Below are 23,425 nucleotides of genomic sequence, written 5' to 3' on the forward strand. Positions count from 1 at the left end.
CCCCGCTGGAATGCGCGAGTACCGGAATCAAATCGCATCTCCCGAGATCCGATTCGTTCCGGATCTTGGAATCGGGCGATACCTCGAATTCTCTGGAGAGGAGAACACACGACGGTCGCTTCCTGTAGTCGAGTTCTCCGCGCTCTCCATAGGCTTGTTTTCTGTTCCTACACTAGTGAACTAGTGCAATAAATTGGAGTAAGACAAGCATATTTTTTCTCATTCTAGCTTACTGCACTAGTTCACCAGTGCAGGAACAGAAAACAAACCCTATATTTCGCCAACCGAACGCGCGATTATGTGTATATATATTTTTTTTTACTTTCTTTTATTTTAACTTCGGAAAAGTGTGACGTGACGCGGTTACAAAGAACGGGCCTGCAGAATCAGGACACTCGGTGTGAGGGGGGGGGGGGGTATTTCGAGTACGAGTTTCTACATAACGTGTACGATATATATGCTTTCCGTCACCTAGGATTGTCGAACACCCACATACACCCGCGCGCATAATCTCACGGACAGTGCAATCGAGCCTGTCGTCGTCTACTCTACGTCATCCCGTCTCGCAGTTACGCAAACGTGCGTGCGAATCACTCCCGTGCGCATCTCCCGATCGTCCTCGGCTCTCGGAACGTACAGTAGTTTAAGCCTAATTCCGAGTAGATCGGTTACGAAATTACGTGTCTCTTGCGTTTAGGTAAAAATACGTACGTAGGACGTTACGCTACACCGTGTATAATTCACGAGCCCTCTATTCCGCGCGCACGCAAGACGTACGCGCGTGTTTTCTACTGAAAGCCGGAGGAAAGAGCATAAAAATTGGAATGTACCTTCTACCTAATCGTGAGACGTGGCTGCGCCCGCGACCCCGTTAGAACGGCATTGGGTAATTCATCAAAGCGTACGAGTAAAAGCGACGTTTTCCGAATATAGCAAAAGAAAAAAATGCACAAATGTGCGACGCCAAACTACGGTCTTGTCGTTCAATAACGAATTCCACGAGTTGCGTTCGGTTCTCGTTGAAATGTATTCGTAAAATTTGAACGCGACAGCACGGTGGGTTCGATTCATTATTGAACAGCGAAGATGCAACTGGTATCTCGACAGCTGTTTTTTTTTTCCGGGCAGGGAGACTCACGAAGACGGTGGCTACGGATAGATTCGTCCCATTTACGTCTCGCGCGATGGGACGCGGATAGAAAATACGCTAGGGTCTCCAATATGTAGAATAGCACGATGCACGTACATCGCGTAATAATAATAATTACTTCCATGCACATTAAATTCACAACACGTGTCTCTCGTAGTTTTCCTTACACTATCGCAGATCGTCCGAAAAGAACCTGGAAGGATGTTACCCCGCGAGACGTCGTTTACGTAATAAACAGTCTTCCCTCGCGAGTAAAATGCAACCTCCGCTATGAGTCCGTGACGGCCAATGTTATTCAAAAGCATAATTTGAATAATCCCTCCCTCTTTTAAGATCGTAAAAGCCCGCGGGGGTCCATTAAAAAGCCGGCATTACGCAGGAAAACGGGACGATTATTTAAAGTTCTTGAGGAACTTCCCACCAGGCTGTTTAGGACATTTTTTATTATGCGTAAATTTCCTTAGAGCGCACAATTAGCGTAGAATTTAATTTCAAGCAAAGCACTCATATTGGATATTTTTAGAGGATGAAACTTGAAATGCTGATAGACCTTACATTACCGTTGATTACAGAGAATTGCCCCGTACGATAAACAATTCGATAGTTATACAGTTGAAGTGTAATTTCTTAACACGTTGGATAATACTTGCAGTGACCGTAAGCATACGAGAGCTGCCAGAAGTAAGCCAAGTTTCATCCAAATTAGATATGACTTGTAAGAGTATTACAATTTCTTCCGATTTTGATTACGGTTCCTTAATATAACACAAGTTGTACATCATACGCTGTAGAATACTTAAAAATATAAAAACAATCTCTTCGCAGACGTAAAACTATTATAGTTTATCTAAAAGTACTCAAAAATGATATGACAGAATGTTTACTCGGGAAGATATAAATTTCTAGATATCGTAATATATGTATAGAATGCAATTATGTATATATATATCTAACATGATTCATTCATGTAGGGGAGAAAAGTATGATCGACAAGATTATGGGTATCTGTGCTTCAACCATAATAAAGTTCTACATTCTCTCATGAAAAAATATTTAACAAAATTAATCTGCACATTACCTCGCACCATTCTTTTTCTCGTTCCTTAGTTTCTTAGAATGGTTCGAGTGTTGCGGTTCATTTAAATTGCGAAACCAAACGATACGATGCACTGAATTTCTTCATCGCCAACGTTCAACATTGTCGGATTTTTGGAGAAAATGCAACAAAATTTAATAGAAATTTATACTTACATTGTGATGTTTTCTGTCACTAGACTACAAGGCGCATTGAGGCTTGTTATGAGTGTTCAGAGCGTATGACTAGAGCACACATTTCAGTTCGTCGTCTAACTCATTCTAAAACCTACGATTGCCCAGTTGGAAAATACATTAACTTCCGTCTCTACTGAACACGTTATACGTGTATAAGTAAAAGAATTACAGAGAAAAGAGAACACGATTAAATCATAGCCCTTGGAAAACACGTTGCGCGACAATATATTCCTGGCAATCGAAAGTAAAATTAACTTCAGACCCTTGTCCTCTTCGACAAAAGTGTCGTCAAAATACGTATAAAAGAAGAGATTATTGATTTTTCTCGAATGTATCGCCGAATCAGTATAAATAATTATTCTGCGGAAATATGGCTCTTGCAGCTGTTTCCTGTGGATCTAATTGATTACGGTAACGCCTTGCCAAGAAAGCTGCAATCACCTGAAAATATTTAAATTCATGAGGTCCGGAGAAAAGAAAAGAATAACGGAGTGGAAAAATGCAAAAAGTTATGGACATTGCTGTCGTGCGAATCGCTGCATGCTGTGCGTCGCACGTTACTTTCAGAACAATTATGAATGAACATTAGCGAATGAACATGAGGAGCGCGATTCTTGAACTCACTCAAGAGAAATTCGCGTGTGCGAAAATTCTGCTCTTACAGAACAGTGGCAAGTTGGCCGGCTAAAAGCTACGCGAATAACCAATCAACTTGCAACTTGTTTGCGTGAGCCGAATTCTCGCGTATGTCTCTCCTTGGAATGAATTCAAGAATCGAGCTCCTGAATCGATAATGCTACATAACGCTGGATAAAAAAAGATCAAAAGACCACAACCAACATACGAGGCCACCCACCATCTGTTAGGAGGATCATATGAAGTGACAGAGGACATGGCGATGGTGTTAGACTAGAGGAAAGCACTAGGATTAGCTCGTGGATCTTTCTGGTTCCTGTACCGCACGGTCAACCATACACCAACAAACTGTAATCGGGCACACATGTTAGCATATTAGCAAAATGACGGTACTCTCATTGTAACCGGCGATCGCGATATGGATATGGCGTGCACTTTTAGTTACAGAGAACTCTTGGATATTAATATCAAACTAACTTGCGTATTCTGTGCAATAATCAACATTATATCCTGTACAAATTGTGCGATTTCTATTTATGTGGACATGAAGAATGCAACGGTAGTTTCGGGAACCTTACCTCCGTAAAGCTAAAGAATAATCCTATACTGCCGCACAATTTGAACGCGTAGTCAATGGTGGACTGCAGTTTATGCATACATGTCGGACAAGGTGGACAAGACATTTGATTGACGTCGATGGATGGACAGCAGATCTTCTGCAAAAAGACTCCCGATTATTCGACCGGCCGGACGGCGGGTTTCGTCGCGACTTACATTGACATCGTCGCAGGGTACACCCGATTCGTCGGTGGTGCTGTTAAATCCGCAACAGTTAAAGGTGGTCTGAACCTTTTTCCTCAGGTCAAGTTCAACGCGTCTCCAGCCCTACACAGACACAATTATCGAGTCTCATCCATCCCGTAAACAATACGCAGTTCCTTCTGAACTAAAGTAGAAGTTACCTGCTCCGCGAGTTGCTCCTGCTGCTTCGTATTGACGGCAAGGCAGGCGCAGGCGATGCTGAATTGAATCAGGAACAAGAGGAATAAGATAAGCATGTACTGTAAGACGCAATTAAGGAAGCGTACGTCCACTTCTTTCATCGAGAACCTTGTTAAAAGATTTAATGAAGAGCGTGAAGCGAGACATGTTGGACATTGACGATATTACAAATGTGACGATCAGAAATTTCAAGCGAGAGAAAATATACTCGATAAACGCTCTCATCACGCGTGTTGGATAACCGATAATCGCAACAGGCGAACCGAACAGAAAGACCAAAGCTCGAGGGGGAAACCGCTTAGGCCGTTGTGGTGTACAGATTTGCGACATTACTGGGCATTGCTAGGCATTTTTGGGGCATTAGGCCTTGCTGAGGTATTATAAAGATAAAATAACCAAGGTAGAAAATTGCTAAACGACGCTTGGCTGGCAAATTCTAATTAAAGCAATTTATTGCGAAAAATATTACCTCAGCCAGTATCCGAACCTCCCTACACTCTAGGCGGGCGTCTCCAGGGCGTAGGTCCAGGTCCAAACCCTGGCTGAGGTAATATTTTATCGCAATAAATTTCTTTAATTAGAATTTGCCAGCCAAGTGTCGTCTAGCAATTTTCTACATTGGTTAATCATGCACTGGCGTTGAATAATTCTTTAAGATGAAATAAGGTAAAACAAGATAAATAAGATAAAATAAGATAAAGTAATGCCCACGGGGCATTAGTGGGCATTGGTGTACAAGACTTTGGTCAGCGATTCCCAGAGTTGGGAAGTAACTCGTTACTTGTAACGAAGTTACAGTTAGTTTTTTTTTTTGTAACTCTAACTTAACTTGGTTACTTTCCCTCCATCTGTAACTGTAACTTAACTCAGTTACAATTTTTCGACAACTAGTAACTAATTTAATAGTTGTATTACGAGATACGGTAGTGTCTTGCGCCAAGTATAAGCGTAGCTAGAACCGCGTGCGCATATATTTTTTAAACCTCTACAGATTGCATTAGGTCTTGCGTTTGCACATAAACGCTATTATCGACACTTGAACATATCAAACGTAGGCTTGATATTTTTATTTTCACTGCAAGAAGGTAACTGCAGAGTAACGATTCGTCACTTTTTGCGTAACTGTAAGTCCCAGACTGGGACTAACGCGTTACTTTTCAGAATTGGTAACTCGTGACCGTGACTAGTTGCATTTTCTTGCGAAACAACTGTAACCGTAACTAGACACTTTTATGAAGTAATTTTCCCAACCCGGGCGGTTTCCCCCTCGCCAAAGCTGTTTACCGCAAAGGCCGAGAAAAGGATACGAAGAACAGCAGGACCTGATGGTGCTTAACGGCGCCAATCAGGCCCAGTATGGAGATGAGAAACAGGATCACCCCGCATGCTAGAATTCCGCCTATGATAGGGAGATTTGTGACTAAGGCGGACGCCCTTCCATACACGGCGACTCCTATCAATATAAAGGCAACGACCTGCAAGAGAAGAGACGGCGATTAGACGGCGCGCTACAGGACTGGCTCCCCGTTCGCGACGGATAATCCGGAGCTGGCGCGCAAATCCGAGCACCAATTGTCAGCCTGCAGCTGTCGTTCGTGGCAATTAATCAATCGAGAAGGAACCGCCGCGGTTCCGCGCGGCGAGATTCGCTGTAATTCCTCGCGATTATCCCTGTAGGACGACGGAGACGCGTGCAAGATTAAGTAGATCCGGCACTTCGCGATCCCGGAGAAGACGGCGCGGGAGGAGGAGAAGAAGGAGGCGTCCCTGATCAGCCAGCGCGTACGTCAAATCGGCTGGCGTGTAATTATGCAACGCCAGCGGGTGCCGCGCGTAAACATCGACGGGACGGGGCGCAGCGCGCGCGGTCAGGCGGACGGGAGCGAGAGAGAGAGAGGGGAAGCTCCGACTGATAAGAGCCTTTCCCCGATAAAGATCGGGGGGCGGGAGGGGGCGGGGAGGACGAGGGGGAAGGAATCGTGCCTCGGGGAAGGGCCCGAGGAGCCGCGGGGGCGTCCACTCACGATGTAGAGGATGTTGAGTGCTGTCAGCGCGTTTTTCGAGCACGTAAAGCCGCCGCACATCTTCGACTCCGCGCCCGTCGCCCCCTCCGCGCTGTCGGATCTCCTGCGGGTCCGCAAGTCGGCCCGCGGTCGCGGCGATTCGCGGCGCGAGACGGTCGTCCTGGGGCGCGGCGGGTCGTCCTGGGCCTGGGCTTCTCGCACGAGGGGCTCGCGGCTCTCCGCGTGCCCGCACGAATCCTACGCGGGGCGCCTTTTATCCCTGGCAGAGGTCCTGACGGCGCGCGACGACACGCCACGGCAGACGACTCGCGACTGCCCGAGCCGAAGTTTGCCGAAGTGCCGAGCGCGATGGCGGCGGCGGCGGTCGAGGGCGCTCGATAGATCGCGAGTGTCGCGCGCGAAACTCGAACAACGCCGGCGAGGCGAGTCCGCGCGCGGAACCGCGGAATCTTGGCCGGGATCGGATCGCGGGCGACCGGGACCCACATCCCGCGCGCGAATCCCTTTGCTCCCGTTCACTGTAATAGCGTTTATTTGTGGGAACGGTTGGCGAGATGGTTGGCGGTGGTTCGTCGAGATCGAGACGCCGACGCCGACGAGACGCGCGAGAACTCGTGCGGTAGCGTAACCCGATTTCTAATTTATCCTGAAATCTGGGCTCACGTTCCTCCTCGAGGAAGATTCGATTTCGCTCTCTCGGGCCGAATTATAGGCGGCAACGTTGTTGGACTTTATCGGTCGTTGGCATTCGTTATTTCTTCACCGCTCATTTCTTCGCCGCGAGAAAACGCGAGGAGAGCACGCGGGGAAGCGTATTCCCGGAGCTTGTTTTTGCGTTTCGTCACGGAGACACGGGCACCTGCGTGATAAAATATTCGCGTTTAGTTCGTTACGACGCGTTGACGAACGTCGGCGTCGTAAATATGTCACGTCGCAAGCTCGCGCGGATTAAACGTTAACGACGCGAACGCTTGGCCCAGATAACGTATAAACACTTTCCGTATTTAGCTGCAATTCTCTGCCACGCGACTATCTGCGTATTGCCATATTTTCTATACTGCTCGAAAAATGTCCAGCCTCGGCCCGTGTATCTCACTCGAGACAAGAACTGGGGCACGTACGTGTCGCGCGAACGACAGCAATTTTTTTTTTCAAACGAGACGTTATCAAAATTTTGCGCCTCCAACGAAATTACGTTGAGTTATCGACGAATGATTCTTCCGTTATTTACCGATTGCCCTCAGGCGAGTGGTATGGTTGGTTAGTCCCTTGAAGATGAACAAATTAACTAACGCTAAAAAACAAGTTTCCATAGCTAATCACGGTTTGCTAAAAATACTTTGCTGCCGTGAACACATAAATTTGTAAACCGCAGCGAACGGTTTGCTGTCGCACCTAATACAATAAGCAAGCGGCAAAATCTTTAGCTGTCACGGCTAAATATTAGCTATCCATATTTTACAACTGAAGTTTAGTTGCCACATGCAGTTTTCAGCTAAGGCAAGAATTCTTTCTGAATTCCCGAATTATGAAATTAATTCCTTCCCCGTCGCGTTTCCGTTCTAGTACATTCTTAAGATTAAAAAAATATATTCGCTTTTGTGCCACCATTTCCGAGCGCTTTTGCGGGTACGAAAGGAAATTCTTTCCATTTGGAACAACTTGAATGTACTATTGGATAAGAAGTCAAAGGATACATATACTTGTATGAAATCCTTTTTAAACTATCGAAAAGGCAATCTTTTCAGATCATTTTGGGCAGATCACGTTAATTTATAAAGAATATTAAAAAGTGAATGAACCTTTTTTCACTTCGTAGCGATCTCTCGTGCTATTTGGGATGCTGTAGATTTCGTTGAGCTAAACTGTATGGACAAATAACCGAGGGGGAAACCGCTGACCAAAATCTTGTACACCAATGCCCAGTAATGGCCAGTGAGCATTACTTTATCTTATTATATCTTTATAATGTCCCAGCAATGCCTAATGCCCAAACTAATGCCTAAAAAATGCCTAGTAATGCCCAGTAATGCCGCAAATCTGTACACCACAATGCCCTCAGCGGTTTCCCCCTCGCAAATAACTCAAAAAAATCCTACTTTATATAAATGAATATTATAAATGTTAAACACTTGGAAATATAATTATAATTATTATATGGACATTTAGAAATAATTTTTCTATTATTATTATAAGTATAGTTATACTTATAGTATGTTATACTTATACAATAATTTGAAGTGCTTCCTTTGAAATTGGCCGTCGTACATATCTTTCTACGAAAATCGTAAACAGAATCCGTTTTAAATACGCTTGTCTGACGTCGTTTCCACACATATGGTAATGTCATATCAGCGACATATGCCCGAAAGAATGCAGGACAATCGACGCTTTGTGAAATCATTAATTATTCGCGTCATCGTTACCGTCATTAATTACTATAGTATAATATATAGCATATAGAATATACATATAGTTGACAAAGTGGGCTCTACGCAAGTGGCAAAACAGATGCGTACGAATAGGCCGTTATTTAGCGGTGCGGTATAAATATCGTTACTGCACAGTAACGCAAGTATTGATAGTGCGAGCATTGACAGCGGGACAGAAACATGAAAATAACAGTGGTTTTTTATGGTAAATTATAATAATTATAATTCATCCTATTTTACATTCATTTTTATATTACTTAATTTTATATCATTTTTATATTACTGAAACTCTCTCTCTCTCTCTCTCTCTCTCTCTCTCTCTCTCTCTCTCTCTCTCTCTCTCTCTCTCTCACACACACACAACACACACACACTTTCTCTCTCTGTCTCTGCGAATCTATTTTGTATCTAATTTAATTAGTCAAATTAAAAGTGATTATTTTGCATTGTGGAAAACTCCAGGATGTTGATAAACATTTACAAGACTCTGTAATCTAACAATATTGCGAAAACGCGTGATGTACTTTCCGCTAATTGCGGCTGATAAGGATTCGTGAGTTTTCACGTACAAAAAACTTGCAATGCACCACGTTTGCATACGTGTAAAGCGCATATTTGCGACAGGAATTATTGAGGTTTCAAGGCGCGATAACGATTACCTTGTACGTTTGATTTAGAGGTGGCCAAGAGAAGAGATTCTGTTCAGGAACAGAGTTTACAAACAGCGATCATTCTCGCGAAACGCGTTGCTATAATTCACACAAACATTTCGTTATCTCTTCGTATGGGGTAAGGAGGGGCTATTTATCAGTTAAAGAGAAAAGAGTCGTAAAAAATTGTCAATACATGCAAATATCTCGAAAGCCCAGAGGCTTTCAACAGCCTTTCGGGGAGGCAACTAAAACAGATAAAAATATTGAAAGAATTTTATTAATAAAAATGGATAAATTAATGCAAAATATAATTGGAGCTCTGTGACCTAAAAAACTCCTCTATACGATATTCTCTGATGATGAATCACGAAGTAGATCACAAAGTAGATTGTGCAACGATTTATTTAGGAAGAAGAAAGCAGGAAGGCAAAAAGTGTAAAAAAGATAATCGAAAGAAAAGACTGGGAATCCAGGAGACATTGTGAAAACCATCCAACAATAAGACGTCTTAAAATTTTATTAAATTATTAGAAAGACCTTGATACGATTAGCTGCATACGTTATTCGGGCTAAATAGCGAAATAAAAATGACGATTGCGCGCACACTATTTCGTCAATCCCTTAATGCGCAATAGCGTGCTTTACCTCTTATTATAATTCACGGCACATGCTATGCAGAGAGGATTTATTTCCCCTTCGCGCGAGTAGAATGTAAACAACAGTTAAAAAAACGCGCGTTACAAAAAATAATGATTTCGCTTTTTTACGCTCTCGTTGTCCACTGTTATCGTCCATTATTCATGACAGTCCCAGAGAGAGAGAGAGCGTTGTTTCCAAGGGAGACTATTATATCACAGTTGCGATGCTGTAAAGTGATTAATTATTTATACCAATAAGCTTGTAATGTTATTGCACGTTCGTTACCTGCCGTTAATCAGCGAGCAACAAAAAGGCATTATTTATAAATAACTTCGTGTATAGGATTTTCCCTTTAATTAATATAAGATATTAATCCTATTATTTGTACAGCGGGAACACGAATATGTGACGATCGCGTTTTCGCAATTTTCTATGAAATCTCATTCGATCGATACTTAGCGCAGTTAAATAACACAGAATGCCGCAGTATGTTTCTCATACAAATATTGCGACGTTCGAATTAATTGAATTGGCATTTAAATGTCAAATAGAAATTACCAGCACGGGTGACTAATGCGGCCTTCTTTATTTTTTCGAAAATCTCGCAACAACGCAGAATAAAATATTTGATTATCGTGCATCTATCGTTACATTATCAATTCCATTATCATATAATGTAATAGATACCGCGAGAGACGCGGTACCATTTCGTACCGAGCGATACAATAACTCCGCGAGATATTGTTTCTTCGGAACGTGCATTGCACAACTCGAAGGATTTACATCGTGCCTTTATTATGTCTTCATGCTAATTGGGTTACCTTAAGACTTTTGTCGCCAGCTCGAATAATCAAGCACGCGTAATAATTCGCGGATAGCACGTGCACAGAAAAATAATTGGATGTTTATTCTACCTGTCCTTCGTCCGAACTAACTTACTAGTAATAAGCAAACATTCACAAGTGGGGCGAGTGGGGACAGATTTGACACGAATCGCTGATAAGGAAAGCGCTGATAAAGTGACATATATAATCTACGGCGCCATGAATGCGTTGTTATTCCATCTGAAATGCATTAAAATCCGGGTGTCGTTGGGCTCGTGGAGATTCGTCGTCTTCCCTGGTAGCATTAGCGCGTTTCATCGCTATCTCTGTAAGCACACCATCGATTAAAATTTCATAAATTTAAGATACATTTAATATCCGTATAAACAGTTTAAGGGATAGAAGTGAGACCGTGCCCTTGATTCGTAAAGGCCTGTGTCCGCGATGCCAGAACTTGGTCCACAATTCACAATAGATATAATTTACACGCTTTACAAGTCACGATAGACCTTACGGCCTGCGTCCAGGATGCTACAACTTGAACCAAGCGTGTAAATTATATTTATTGTGAATTGTGAAGCTTGTAAATTATACTGCTAATACTGGCAAAATATTAATTTATTTTACTGGGAATTCTTTGTATAAAATAGGGAAACAATTGTTGTTTCCACTATTTAAGTTAAGGCTTCTAGAGTCTTTTCTCATTGCAAGATTTTATGTCTTTCTTCGCCTTTCTTCGTAACGTTATTTTATATTTGCACACCATTGTTTAAGAATGCTAGCACTCTTTTGTTCAGATGCCGCGCGACTGTTGTTCAGTTCGGTCGCGCCAATACGCATCTACGCGAACACAGGGAGTCGCCATCCCGTCGCCTCGCGTATCATCGTTCGTAACGTCGCCCGTTTCGTAAATTCGCAACTTACTGTACCGACGCGAAGAATTTTAGAGAAAGGGAGTACACATGTTTTTGCTTCCTCACAGAGGAAGCCTTGTTTTCGTGAAAAAAATTGTATTCGAGTTTTCATTGCCTATGTGTTTAGAATGTTTAGAAAACCGCATTTTTAAGAAAATGTCTGCGCGCGTGTGTGTGTATGTACATATGCACTGTTCGCGTTCTAACTTCTCCAAATATTAAGATATCGGAATAAACCTTTGAACCGACAGAGTGCTATGAAAATGTGGTTGGTATTCAATTTATACAGGGTGAATCATTAAGGCTGTCCTAACCTTTTACCATGAGGAATGGACTACCGATTGCAACTGTAGCAACTCTGGAAAACATGGAAAATCTCGTCATACATGTCTCAATCATGTAATATCTAATTATATCTCTCAGGATACAAATAAGTTTTACATGATTGAAATGTATATAACGAGATTTTTCCATTTCTTCCCGGATCGGCTATAGTTTCGGTCGATAATCCATCATCCTCATGGTAAAAGGTTGGTACAGCCTTAACGATTCACCCTGTATACACACACATGCATATAAAAATGTCATTTTCTTTGAATAACTTCGAAAATGTACAAGATAGAAAAAAAATGTTACGGATGAAAGTTGTAGGGTTTTAAGTGACGCATTAAATAGCAATAACGGTATGATCTTGAACAGCTTTGTCAAAGTCACGTAAAGATCACCTTGAAATTATTAAATGCAGCCCCCCCCTTTTCATTACATATTCTTATAGCTCAACTCAAGAGATTTTTAAAACACTATAGTAACGTATGCTTTCGTTGTATCCTTTCCGAGTTATGAGGCCTTGAAAGTTACAGTATCACCGGTATCAGCATTATCCAAGATAAGAAGATCACTACAAGGTCCGTTTTACATCTCTGTTATATCCGTGTGTGTAAAAACACAGCATACAGACTGTGCATTGTTCACACGATAGACCTAAGAATTGCTATGTAATGGGTCACTTAAAATCCTACATCTTTTATCTTTAACATATTTTCTGTACTGACCGTGCACTCTTCACATGGTATATCTTCGTTAATGCTGATGCCGGCGATACTCTAACTTTCAAGCAACACAATCGAAAGTACTTAACGGAAACATACTTACGGGGTTTTCGAAAGCTCTTGAGTTACGCTACAAGAATGTGAAATGGAAAGGAAAAGTTAAAAAAATTTTAAATGATCTTACTTACCTTGATGAAGCTGTTCAAGATTATATGGATATTGCCATGAAATGTATCACTAAAAACCATACAGCTTTGGTTCTTAACATTTTCTTGCCATTATGGACATGCATTTTAAAAGTTTTTCAATATGATTAGATTATAAATTCAGTTTATATTAATATATAAAGATTAATTGTTTGGTTAAGATAAGAAATATAAAGAAATATAATAGAAATAAACTGAAAGGTGCAAATTGGAAACTTGCACATTGCTTCATCAACTGGTTTATAACACGTGTTAAAAATTGCGTTTAAAAGTTGAGACTATATTTTTATAATAATGTAATAAAAAGTTGTGGTTTTCTCTTTAGTCCCACGATAAGAAGAAATAAAAGATGGAGCAATCCCGTGTTAAACGGTGGCCTCAATATCTAGCAGCGATTACGGGTAAATAAATATAAAGTATTTTTTATGTTTCAAATGGAAATGGGTATAAATGATTTAAAATACAAACAGAATATTTTGTCAATAATTTAAAACTGTAAAGCACTACGCTGATTAAAATTTAGGATATACATAATTAATTTAGAGCAAATCTCGAACAATTATCACGAGTATGTTATTTTCATTCTTCGTATCGGCTGTAAATGGCTGTAGATAGTCATCAGTTTGATTATCATGAAATTGTAACCACGGAACTTGAAGATTTCGGAGTCAAGAGTATTCAAGGTCCGAAGCATTCGCCAAATTCGCCAAGTTTCACGGCATGATGCAATTTCTTTTATAACGCAAATAGTAATTTATTCCTACTTCACATTATTTAGAGAAAATTATGTAGTTACTCTTCTCTTGGATCTATAGATCTTCTTAGAGATTTATTTTTCCTTATAACTCCTACGTAAAAGAAAATCAGCGGAAGAGCAACGTAAGTTATAATTCTTCCCTTCCGTTCGATTTTACCATAGCTACTCTATCGCTGGCAGCTACCGGGTCTCACATAGGCTGGACGTCACCCACTTTACCAACACTGAAATCCCCCGATTCCCATGTCCCGATAACGTCTGACGACGCTTCCTGGATCGCTTCTTTCTACCTTTTGGGCACCATTCCCGGATGCATCGTGGCGGCTTTCATCGTAGACCGACTGGGTCGCAAGACGAGCCTGCTGGTAGGCGGCGTACCTCTAACCATCTCGTACATCCTGATCATTACTGCGTGGAACCCCTATGTTCTCTACGCCGCTCGCGGTCTCGGTGGTATAGGCCAGGGCATAGTGTACGTCATCTGCCCGATGTACATCGGCGAGATTGCCGACAAGGAGATCAGGGGTACCCTCGGCTCCTTCATCAAGCTGATGGTGACCTTCGGCGAGCTGTACGCTCACGCGATCGGCCCGTTTGTCTCCTATCATCTGCTCGGTTACACCTGCCTGCTGATCCCGCTGGTATTTTTCATGAGCTTCCCCTGGATGCCCGAGTCGCCGTATTACTTACTGATGAAGAATCGGCAAGAAAACGCGCTGTCGAGCATAAAGCGTCTGAAGCGCTGCGTGTCCAAGGAACAGCTGGAGACGGACATAGAGCAAATGCAGAAGATAGTCGTCCGCGATCTTAGCGATCGCGGCCGATTCTGGGATCTGTTCGGCACGCCCGGCAACCGACGCGCCGTCATCGTCAGCATCGGCCTGCAGCTCATCCTTCAGTTCAGCGGTATTTGCGCGATCGAATCGTACACGCAGGAGATCCTCGAGGAGGGCGACGCGGGTCTACCCGCCAGTAACTCCGTCATCCTGTTGAGCATGCTGCAACTGATCGCCGGCCTCGGCGCGGTGGTTCTAGTCGACAAACTCGGTAGACGACCGTTGCTCATCACCACCACTCTTCTAGCTGGAATCGCGCTGACCATCGCCGGGCTCTTTTACCTCGTGAAATTCCAATTCGGGGTGGACACGACCGGATACGGCTGGCTGCTGCACTCCTCCGTGATATTCTACGAGCTTATCATCGCTCTAGGCCTGAATCCGCTGCCCTACATGATGCTGGGCGAGCTGTTCCCGACGAACGTCAAGGGCGCCGCCGTGTCGTTGGCCAATACGATTGGCTCCTTGCTGGCCTTCATCGTCTCCAAGATGTATCAAGTCATGTCCGACAACTGGGGCGTGTACACGGCCTTCGCCTGGTTCGCCATCAGCTGCTACCTCGGCGTAGTCTTCATCGTGCTAATGGTTCCCGAGACCAAGGGCAAGTCACTGCTGGAAATTCAGGAGGAGCTTAACTGTAAGAACAACGAGAAGAAGAAGGAAAGCTGCGCGAAAGGCGAAAAGCAGATGCAAGACAGATACCGAATAAGTACGATTGCTTAAGGTCGATAGGCGCGATGCTTACCGAAGAATTCACGCACCATCATTTTTTAAACGGTAGAAATAAGCGACGCGCATTTCCCGAATTATGGGACGTTCAACAGGGAATGTCGAGGAGGCTGATCGCGCCCTCCCGGTTACGTTCGAATCGATCGTAAAAGAACGGGAGATATTCCCAACGATCATCGGTAAGATCGATTGCAATATTTGGGCACATATTATTGGATTGTCGCTTCGATAAGATATGAATGAAATTAATATTGCTGTTTGCAAAATTTACATGCCAGCGAACCATTGCTGTTTGCAAATCACTCGAAAGAACCGAAGAGCATTCCCTGTCATAGGTCAACGGACTTGCGGAGTTTGTCGTACAAAAAGAAATATCGAAAGGAAATTTTAAGAATCTCTATATTGCTAGTTGCAGAGCTCCTTTGCATTTTGATTCGAATCTATTGTTACTGAAATCTTTTCTTTTTTTTTTAATCTTGTACACTTTATCGCAACTACGAAACTGAATGGAATTTGAATCACAGTTTAATCGATAGAATACGGAGGAGAGATTCCTCAGAGAAAAGCTAGTGCGTAAGATTTTAGTATCTAAGAAAAAGGGCTCTTATATTCCATTGAAGAAGGCGCTTCGATTGAAGTAATGAGATCGCCGAAAGAGCATTTTCCCGATCGAGATATCGTCGCGCGGTGTTATAATTAGAGAGGAAGCTCCGGCTCGCGATAATGACGCACATTTGTTTGAATTACATTTACATTTTAAACGCGCAAATAGGTGCTCGTCACTTGTGCAAACGTTTCGTTAATTCGCGAATATCTCAATTCAAACATCACAGCTCAAACACCTTTTAATTCAAAAATGTGGTGTCGAATTACGTAGAATCTGATAGGGAAATAATGACGTGGCTTTTGCGCCATTATTCTTTGTTATCATTAGCGACACGTGAAGGAGGCCGAGCCTTTCATTTTATGCACAATGCGCGCAGGTCGAACGGAGGATTTTAGCGTGTAAAACAGATGCGGAACCGGCAACAGTTGTCTGTTATCGCAGCACATTTTTTTATGTGTCAAAACAAATGTTTTCTTCAAGAGCCGGATCGGCCGTGTTCGCCGAGGCGCTTTCTGCTTTTGTAGCGATTGCGCGGAGGCGACTTTGCTGTAGCCTCGCAACGTCAACTCGATCGGCAAAAGTCTCGATACGGCGGAGAAATCTCTGGCCGAGAATAATGCGAATTTACAGTGTGTCCGGTGGTTTCCGAAGCATCGTTTCGGAGGAACCGCTTCTTCGGAAGCCACCGTGCATCCAACGTGCGTTAGCTAGGGCCCCCCAATACGGTAAGAGCAATCTTGCATGACCACCTTCTTATTCCCTTTTAGGCAGGGTTAAACTGAAGCTTGTGAGACTGATAGTTTTTAATTAATCGTAAAGTATTTATTTGTGCGCCCTGGCCGAGCACCGAACAGACAAAAGGTTTTCGCGGAGAATTTTGCGCGGGGAGAGTCGCATTTAATTCCCGCATGATGCATGCACCCAGAAAAAAGATTTAGATTAAACAAGTGAGATACGTTGAAATCAAGATACGTTGTTTCTTCGAATCTACTAAATTTTTATTTACTTCTACTGAAACATTTGCTAGATTTGAAGAAATAGATATGAATTCTCTAAAGCTAACCCTACCCTAGTAGCACAGTGCATTGAACAAGCATTGGTTAAACATTGGCCCAATATTTGGTTGTGTTGGGCCAACGTTTAGCCAATGCACTGTGCTACTAGGGTAGTAGCACAATATATTGGTGCAATATTGGGAAATAATGTAAATATAGTATTCCCAATATTGGTCCAATATTGTAAGATGGACGCCTTCTCTTGATTAGCCAATATGTCTATTGAGCAACATTGGTTTAATATTATATCAGTATTAGACCAGTATTCTTATTACATTGTTAAATATTGGCCAATGCATTTCCAATATAATTCTAATATTATATAATTATTATCGTGCAATATTTACATTTATTCCATGGCCAATATTGGCTTTACGTTAAACAATATCGACTAATGTATTTCCAGGGTTGGGAAGTAATTCGTTATCTGTAACGAAGTTACAGTTACAGTTACTTTTTTTTTGGTAACTCTAACTGTAACTTCGTTACTTTCTCCACATCTGTAACTGCTTACAGCAACTTAACTCAGTTACATTTTTTCGTTAACTAGTAACTAATTTAATAGTTACATTAATACTTTATATATATTTTTTAACTTCCACAGATCGCATTAGGCCTTGCATTTGCGCATAAACGCCTTTATCGACACTTTACAATTCAAATGCAGATTTGATATTTTTATTTTTATTGCAAGAAAGTGACTGTAAAGTAACGATTCGTTACTTTTTGAGTAACTGTAACGCGTTACTTTTCAGAATTGGTAACTAGCGAAAAAATTGTAACTGTAACTACATACTTTTACAAAGTAACTTTCCCAACCCTGTGCATTTCTAATATAACCAACATTGGACCAATGTTTAGCCAATGCACTGTGCTACTAGGGAAAATTCCATAGACGCGTTGAGCTGCGGCAACGCGTGCAGCAATGCGGGTCGACCAATCAAAAGCTTGCCGCAAGCTTCCTGCATTGAAATTGAAAGCTTTTGCTTTGTTGACGTGCGCGCTGTCGCAGCTTTAGAAATTCCAGTCCCAATCGAATAAAATGTTGGTTGAGGTAAAGAAATCGTTTCTTTAAAATTAAATAAAAGTCTATCAAGTTGGAAATTCAAACAAATTTGTTTGATTTCAAACTTTTCTCTGGGTGTATCTTCCGTGATAAGATACCCTTGGACAGTTTTGCACTTGAAGAATCTCCGGTAGAGAGCAAGAGGAATAATGAAGATACAGTAAAAAAAATGAAATAACGAAGCAAGTGCATAAAGAATCTCTAAAAAAGCAAAAGAAAGAGGAAGGAATCAGCAAAACTCTGTTTGGTGGGACACCAGGGCGATTAGGAACATCTTTTTTATCCCTTTAAGGCAGGGTGCAATACGACACATGATATAACGCTTACGATTAAACGTTATTGAAGAATAGCGCGTGTGAGCCGCGCGTATCTCGCAGCAGGTGCGCGCGCACGCCTATGGCCCTGATGCAAGGAGGATTTAGACGAGCACTGTGGCATGACTACTAACTTATATTTCCCTTTCAGGCAGGGTGAGAGACAATACGTACGTTATAAAAATTGCTGCGGCGTAGAATATAACTGGCCCGTTATTAGAGTTAAAGAAAACACGCGCGTCCCCGGCGTCGCGTTATAAGCCTGCCCGGAGTACCCGGGTGTTGCGTGCGCCCGCGCGTAAATGGTCGTCGACAACAGGCGGACGTCTGGCAGACGTGGAAAATCCCGAATTGCTCTCGTAATCGGCCTAACGGCACCCCCGCTCGCGGGAAGGGAGGAAAGGGAAAGGTTTAGCCTTGCTCCCTGCCGACGCGATCCACCTGTTACGTGGACCGAAGGACATAGAACCGTTTGTTTGACTAGCAAACAGTCGAAAGCTGGCGCGAATGGACATCGCGTTTGGTTTACAGAAATAATTCGCGGACAGTTCGAGGCCCACGGCTCGCCCCTTATCGTCGCCGGCCACGTTGCGCCGCGCGGCGCACGTTGTATTTGATATAAGCTACACCTTAACTCGAGTGTCAAGTATGTTCGCGCTATTGCACGACTCTCTACACGTCCCTTTTAAGCAGGGTTCAAACGCCGTTCGAACTTCACCTCGACCCCACAGATTTCTACAATGTAGAAGTTTGCAATACACGTTGACAAATAAAGAAACTCACCGTTTTGATCCGAGCAGCTGCGTCGAGTGTCAGCCCTCTCTTTCTCCCTCGCCGTCTCCGCGGCGGTCCTCGCGATTCCTCTCCTCTCAGACTGACTTTCAGGAGGCGGCACGCGCGACACGGTGAGAGGTCAGTAAAGAGACGCTCGCAAACCGGACAACTAGTATGTATATTTTTGCATTATAATAATCTCGTTATACATAAACGTTATTACAATATAGAAACATAAACTTCTTTTTTTTTATAATATCTCATCCATTGTAACATCTCACAACGCTTTGCTATGATACACACCTCGTGGTCGAGATTATTATATTACTGCTACAATCCCTGGCGTAAAATCTCGTCAGCGTGCCCGGAATACACCACTCGCGTGACTCTTTTCCTTGAATAAAACACGCGTGCCTCGCGTACGAGAGCGACAAGATGAAACTTGCACACACAGCTTTTTATCCCGCTTATTATTTAACGTTACGCACGTCGCCCAATTTTACCGAAAAGGGGGAAGACCGCGGATTCACCCGCGTGCATATTTAAAAGTTGTATGTTCAAACCGCAAAATCGTTTCTCTTCATTTAATATGCATTGTTTCATAGAGATTAATCGCTCGTGGTAAACAGAGAAAAATTAGAAAAATGATCGTTTCGAGACCTGTCTGGCGCATTTCCAGTGTTATATTTAATAACCGAAGGGTTTCGCCGTGATAGAGGGATAAAAAGTAAAGGCAGGTTCCTTGCTTCTCATTGTATGGAAAAGAATTACACGAATGCTTCTCGCATTCTGAACTTAGGCATCATACTCTACGCGAAGTTACATAGAAACATTTGGAAAAGATCCGCTCGAAGTAGACAGTCCGTTGAAATCTCGTTCTCGAAATTCGATAATATTGAGCTGTGTGCCTCTCTTAAGGCCTGCGTCCGCGATGCTAGAACTTGGCCCACGTTCTAGTTTCGAGAAATGTGTAGCCAATCAACTAGCAGCTGTTCCATAAACTCTCGGTCCAAGTTCTAGCATCGCGGACGCAGGCCTTTACAATCGCGAATCTCTTGTTTGCAGTACCGGTGGTACTTGTAACTGTAGACGAAGTTTGCAAGTTAAAATTTTGTACGTTTTATCGGTGCCTCATCGTTTTTTTTTATTGCGAACACATTTTTCCGTCGACGGACGCGCGCGGCTGCCGGCGCGATGTCGAAGCTACGAAGTAAGAAGCAATGTGAGAAGCATGAGAGTCATTTCTGCCTGGCGATCCCGAGCGATCAACCATAGGGTGTGTTCCCACTTCCTCTCGGTGCTACCGCCGGTACTGGACGCTATTACTGAATTCAGCTTCTGAGAAAGTCGTTTCCAAATGAAACTTCAGTATCCTTCGTAATAACATAGCAGTTATTCTTTTCGAAATGCGCACCAGTCACACCTTTTCTTTGATACCGAATGCCCGAGACTGTTAGGAGCACTGTCAGTAGAACTGATCGTGGGAGGGAATGGGAACACACCCATAGTATAACTAGCAGGTCCACTCTCTGTCGGCCCTTTGATTCTTTCGTCCCGATCACGTGGTATTCCGTTATTGCTTGGCTCAGCAATCCAACGATATGTGCGTACGTACCACGGTCGTATACACAGGTCTGGAAACGACATCGAACTGTCGGATGTCACCGTTAGCGAGTTAGGTTTTCGTTCGCGCTATCGTCACTGTGCGTTGCTGCTGTTGAGGAGTACCCAAGGAGAACAAAAAGTCGGGATGATGTCAATTTGGTCAATATGACATCAAATTGACATCATCCTGCTGACTTTTTGTTCTCCTTGGGTACGTGCAAGAAAAAAAGATGTACACTACTTCTGTCATTGTCTCGCACATGACATCCATTTACCACAGCGTACCTTGCGGCTGAGAATCGAAGTAAAAACAAGAATGTTGAGAGATACAACCACCGTCGTTTCCAGACCTGTATGACTACGTTTCCACCGAGGGTCAGAGTCGGGCCAGAGTCGGGTCAGAATCGGGTTGGGGTGAGCGCTCTTGCGGTGGAAACACCAAAACACCAAACCCCAACCCGATTCTGACCCGACTCTAGCCCGACTCTGACCCTCGGTGGAAACGTAGTCTACTGTAAGACCGTGGTGCGTACTTATCAAAGCTACACGTACAACTTTTCTCTTATTGGCTCGACCAAGATAATGGCGGATGCGCAGAAGGTATCGACGCAAAACCAAACAAACGACGGAGTGGACTAGTTATACTATGAATCAACGATCGGAGAACAATCCGCTCATTGCACTGCCGAGTGGAGCTTGTCGCTCGTGTAACGAGCCACGCCGCGCGTCGCCGCGACGCAGGAAATGCCCTCTTCTTCTCTCTCGTAAAAAGCGATCGTACTCGCATCGGCACTATGATTGTCAAAGGGAACTGGAGCGCGTGCCGTGCACGCACGCACTTGGTTTGGCACACGCGTCTCGTGCCTCGGGGACCTTAAATTTTAAGTACGGTGCGACCCCGACAAAGGGAGCGTTCGTCGTTAATCGTCACGCGCGACGCCAAGTCGACGCGATCGTATCGAATTCTCGGTGGTATCATAGTGTCGTAAGAAATAAAAACGCGACCAGCGCAAATATTTCTCTTTCTCTCCTTTTTATCTCTCCGTTTATCCTCGAGTTACTAACGTCCACTATATTGCGCGAACACCCGTCGCACTCGATTCGCCCTCGTGGGATCTCTTCGAGACTACCCGGGTAAAGCCACGAGCGCGCGAGTACTAAGCTATTTATTAGCTCGCTTATTAAATGGATCTCTCGCGTTTAGGCCAAGTGATCTCCAAGCGTAATGCAAAAAAGAAGACGGGAGCGAAGGCTCGTCGCGAGAGACAGGCTTAGCGAAAGGAGATCCTCGTACGCTATGTAACGTCTACCAAGTGGCCCTAGAAATCGGTAATTAATAGGTAAAAAAGGGAAAAATCTTTATAGAAAAGATTTTTACGCAACGTGTACGCGAATTATTGTGTCTCTCCGTGTCGCCGAGTCGATCGGTGATTCGAGAGCTATGGCCGAGGTACTTCCGGCCGTGAGCTGCTTTAAAAGACTACTTTTGACAAGCCTATCGGCGTAATCGGCGTAATCGGCTGCGCCGTCTCCGAACGTAGCGATCCCCGAACGCCGATCTTATCTAGAAAAAAAAAGAAGCCCGACGCGTATACGCCCGAAAAACCGATTATCGATTAACTTCTAGCTTATGCGATACACATCGCGAAAGATCGGCGGCTACGTTTGCCGACTGATTGTGCGACGCGAACGGTCAGCCCCGATCTCGTTTTCCTTCCGCAGCGATAAGTCGATCGTCCGATTGTGTGCGATCAGCGGACCGATCAAACCCGCATCGGCCCCGTGAATTCGTGCACGGAGGGAATTTTCTTTCAAAATTTACCCTGAAAATCATGTAATCGTGGGACAATATGGCATTTCCAACAACTTTGTGAGTCTTCTGAAAATTGCCCATACATTTCACTAGTAATTGTACTTGGCATACATTTTACTAATCAAATTCTTCGAAATACCGCGTTGTCCCACGATTACATTATTTTCAGGATAAATTTTAAAAGAACATTCTCCCCGTGTTGACAGAGCAAAGGATATCAAACGTGATCGCAGCAAAGTACAGTACAGTGTTTTTCTTTGCGGTGAAACATAATTCCTCAGGACGGTTATCCTTAGAATACACTGTAAAAAAGTTATATGTAAAATTACAATTATTATATGGGCAATATTGAGACCATCTATTAAAGGTGTATATTTACATACGTCAGTAAATTTACACCTTGTAGGTAAAATTATTACCTTGCGTAATAAGTAAACTGCTTGCGTTTAATTGTGTAAAATTGATAATTTTTTTTGTAAATTTCCATCAAGTATAAACAAGCAGTTACACAACAAAGAGTAAAAAAAGTTTTCGCGAAAGTACGTAAATTTATATATTTCCGTTATTAACAGTGTAATCGCTGCGCTTGTTATGAATGTAATTTTACACACTTTTCTCACAGTGTAGAGAGCGAAACGGAGCAAAGCGCGGACGCGTTAATTCGGCACGCGGGACAGAGAAATTTACGAGATGTAGAAAAGATTGGTCGAAGGACAAAGAAGATTCTTTTTGCCGCTCCTCATCGCGATCGATCTGTCGCGCGATCGTGACACTTGGAAGCTGTACGCGGATCCTACGTACGTCCGACGTATACGTGTGAGCCCGATAACAAGTAATCGTGAAAATTCTAAAATTCCCCCATGTTTTTCCTCCTTCTCCCCTTAACCGCGTCGCGTTAATTTTATTATTACTGCGCGGAAACAGCATCAGGGACTATAATATGTCATTATACGTATATGCGCGTGTAAACTCCGCGCATTTATAGACGTTATCGTACATTACCTCATTGTCAAATAGAAAAAGTCCTCCCGCGCTAGCGAACTCGCAGAAATTCGAAGCTGTGGCGGA

At 43.2% G+C, this 23,425-nt stretch overlaps 2 protein-coding genes across 4 annotated transcripts; one reads left to right on the forward strand and one right to left on the reverse strand.

Moving 5' to 3' along the window:
* Nucleotides 1-311: 311 nt before the first annotated feature.
* LOC105565288 (tetraspanin-13) lies at nt 312-6,396 on the reverse strand. 2 transcript variants are annotated; one of them, XR_001009185.1, is made up of 7 exons: nt 6,085-6,396; nt 5,368-5,535; nt 4,021-4,119; nt 3,833-3,943; nt 3,637-3,774; nt 3,279-3,406; nt 2,784-2,863 (listed from the first exon to the last, which is right to left on the reverse strand). XR_001009185.1 is itself a non-coding variant. In XM_012018365.1 (6 exons), exons 1-6 carry the CDS (start codon nt 6,142-6,144, stop codon nt 2,765-2,767), a joined length of 675 nt encoding a protein of 224 aa, XP_011873755.1. In that variant the 5' UTR covers nt 6,145-6,396; the 3' UTR covers nt 312-2,764. The 2 variants fall into 2 exon arrangements, 1 of the variants encoding a protein (XP_011873755.1); XM_012018365.1 differs by lacking the exon at nt 3,279-3,406 and having other exon boundaries at nt 312-2,863.
* A 2,159-nt stretch (nt 6,397-8,555) lies between these two features.
* Nucleotides 8,556-15,491, forward strand: LOC105565289 (facilitated trehalose transporter Tret1-like). Of its 2 annotated transcripts, none has more exons than XM_012018366.1 (3): nt 8,556-8,721; nt 13,127-13,202; nt 13,721-15,491. In XM_012018366.1, the coding sequence occupies exons 2-3, from the start codon at nt 13,151-13,153 to the stop codon at nt 15,115-15,117; spliced, it is 1,449 nt and encodes a 482-aa protein (XP_011873756.1). In that variant the 5' UTR covers nt 8,556-8,721; nt 13,127-13,150; the 3' UTR covers nt 15,118-15,491. The 2 variants fall into 2 exon arrangements, with proteins under 2 accessions (XP_011873756.1, XP_011873757.1); XM_012018367.1 differs by lacking the exon at nt 8,556-8,721 and adding an exon at nt 10,368-10,960.
* Nucleotides 15,492-23,425: the final 7,934 nt, after the last annotated feature.

The sequence above is a fragment of the Vollenhovia emeryi genome, unplaced genomic scaffold (genome assembly GCF_000949405.1).
Source record: "Vollenhovia emeryi isolate VEMERY1.0 unplaced genomic scaffold, V.emery_V1.0 DF939154.1, whole genome shotgun sequence".
Lineage (NCBI taxonomy): Eukaryota > Metazoa > Arthropoda > Insecta > Hymenoptera > Formicidae > Vollenhovia > Vollenhovia emeryi.

Excerpts from the sequence above, each read along its gene's own strand:
- LOC105565288 (XM_012018365.1), bottom strand. The coding sequence starts at position 6,144 with ATGTGCGGCGGCTTTACGTGCTCGAAAAACGCGCTGACAGCACTCAAC. Across the intron at positions 4,120-5,367 it reads ATCAGGTCCTGCTGTTCTTC|TACATGCTTATCTTATTCCT; the intron begins GTATCCTTTTCT and ends TGCGTCTTACAG. Across the intron at positions 3,775-3,832 it reads TACCCTGCGACGATGTCAAT|AAGATCTGCTGTCCATCCAT; the intron begins GTAAGTCGCGAC and ends GTCTTTTTGCAG.
- LOC105565289 (XM_012018366.1), top strand. The coding sequence starts at position 13,151 with ATGGAGCAATCCCGTGTTAAACGGTGGCCTCAATATCTAGCAGCGATT. Across the intron at positions 13,203-13,720 it reads ATATCTAGCAGCGATTACGG|CTACTCTATCGCTGGCAGCT; the intron begins GTAAATAAATAT and ends ATTTTACCATAG.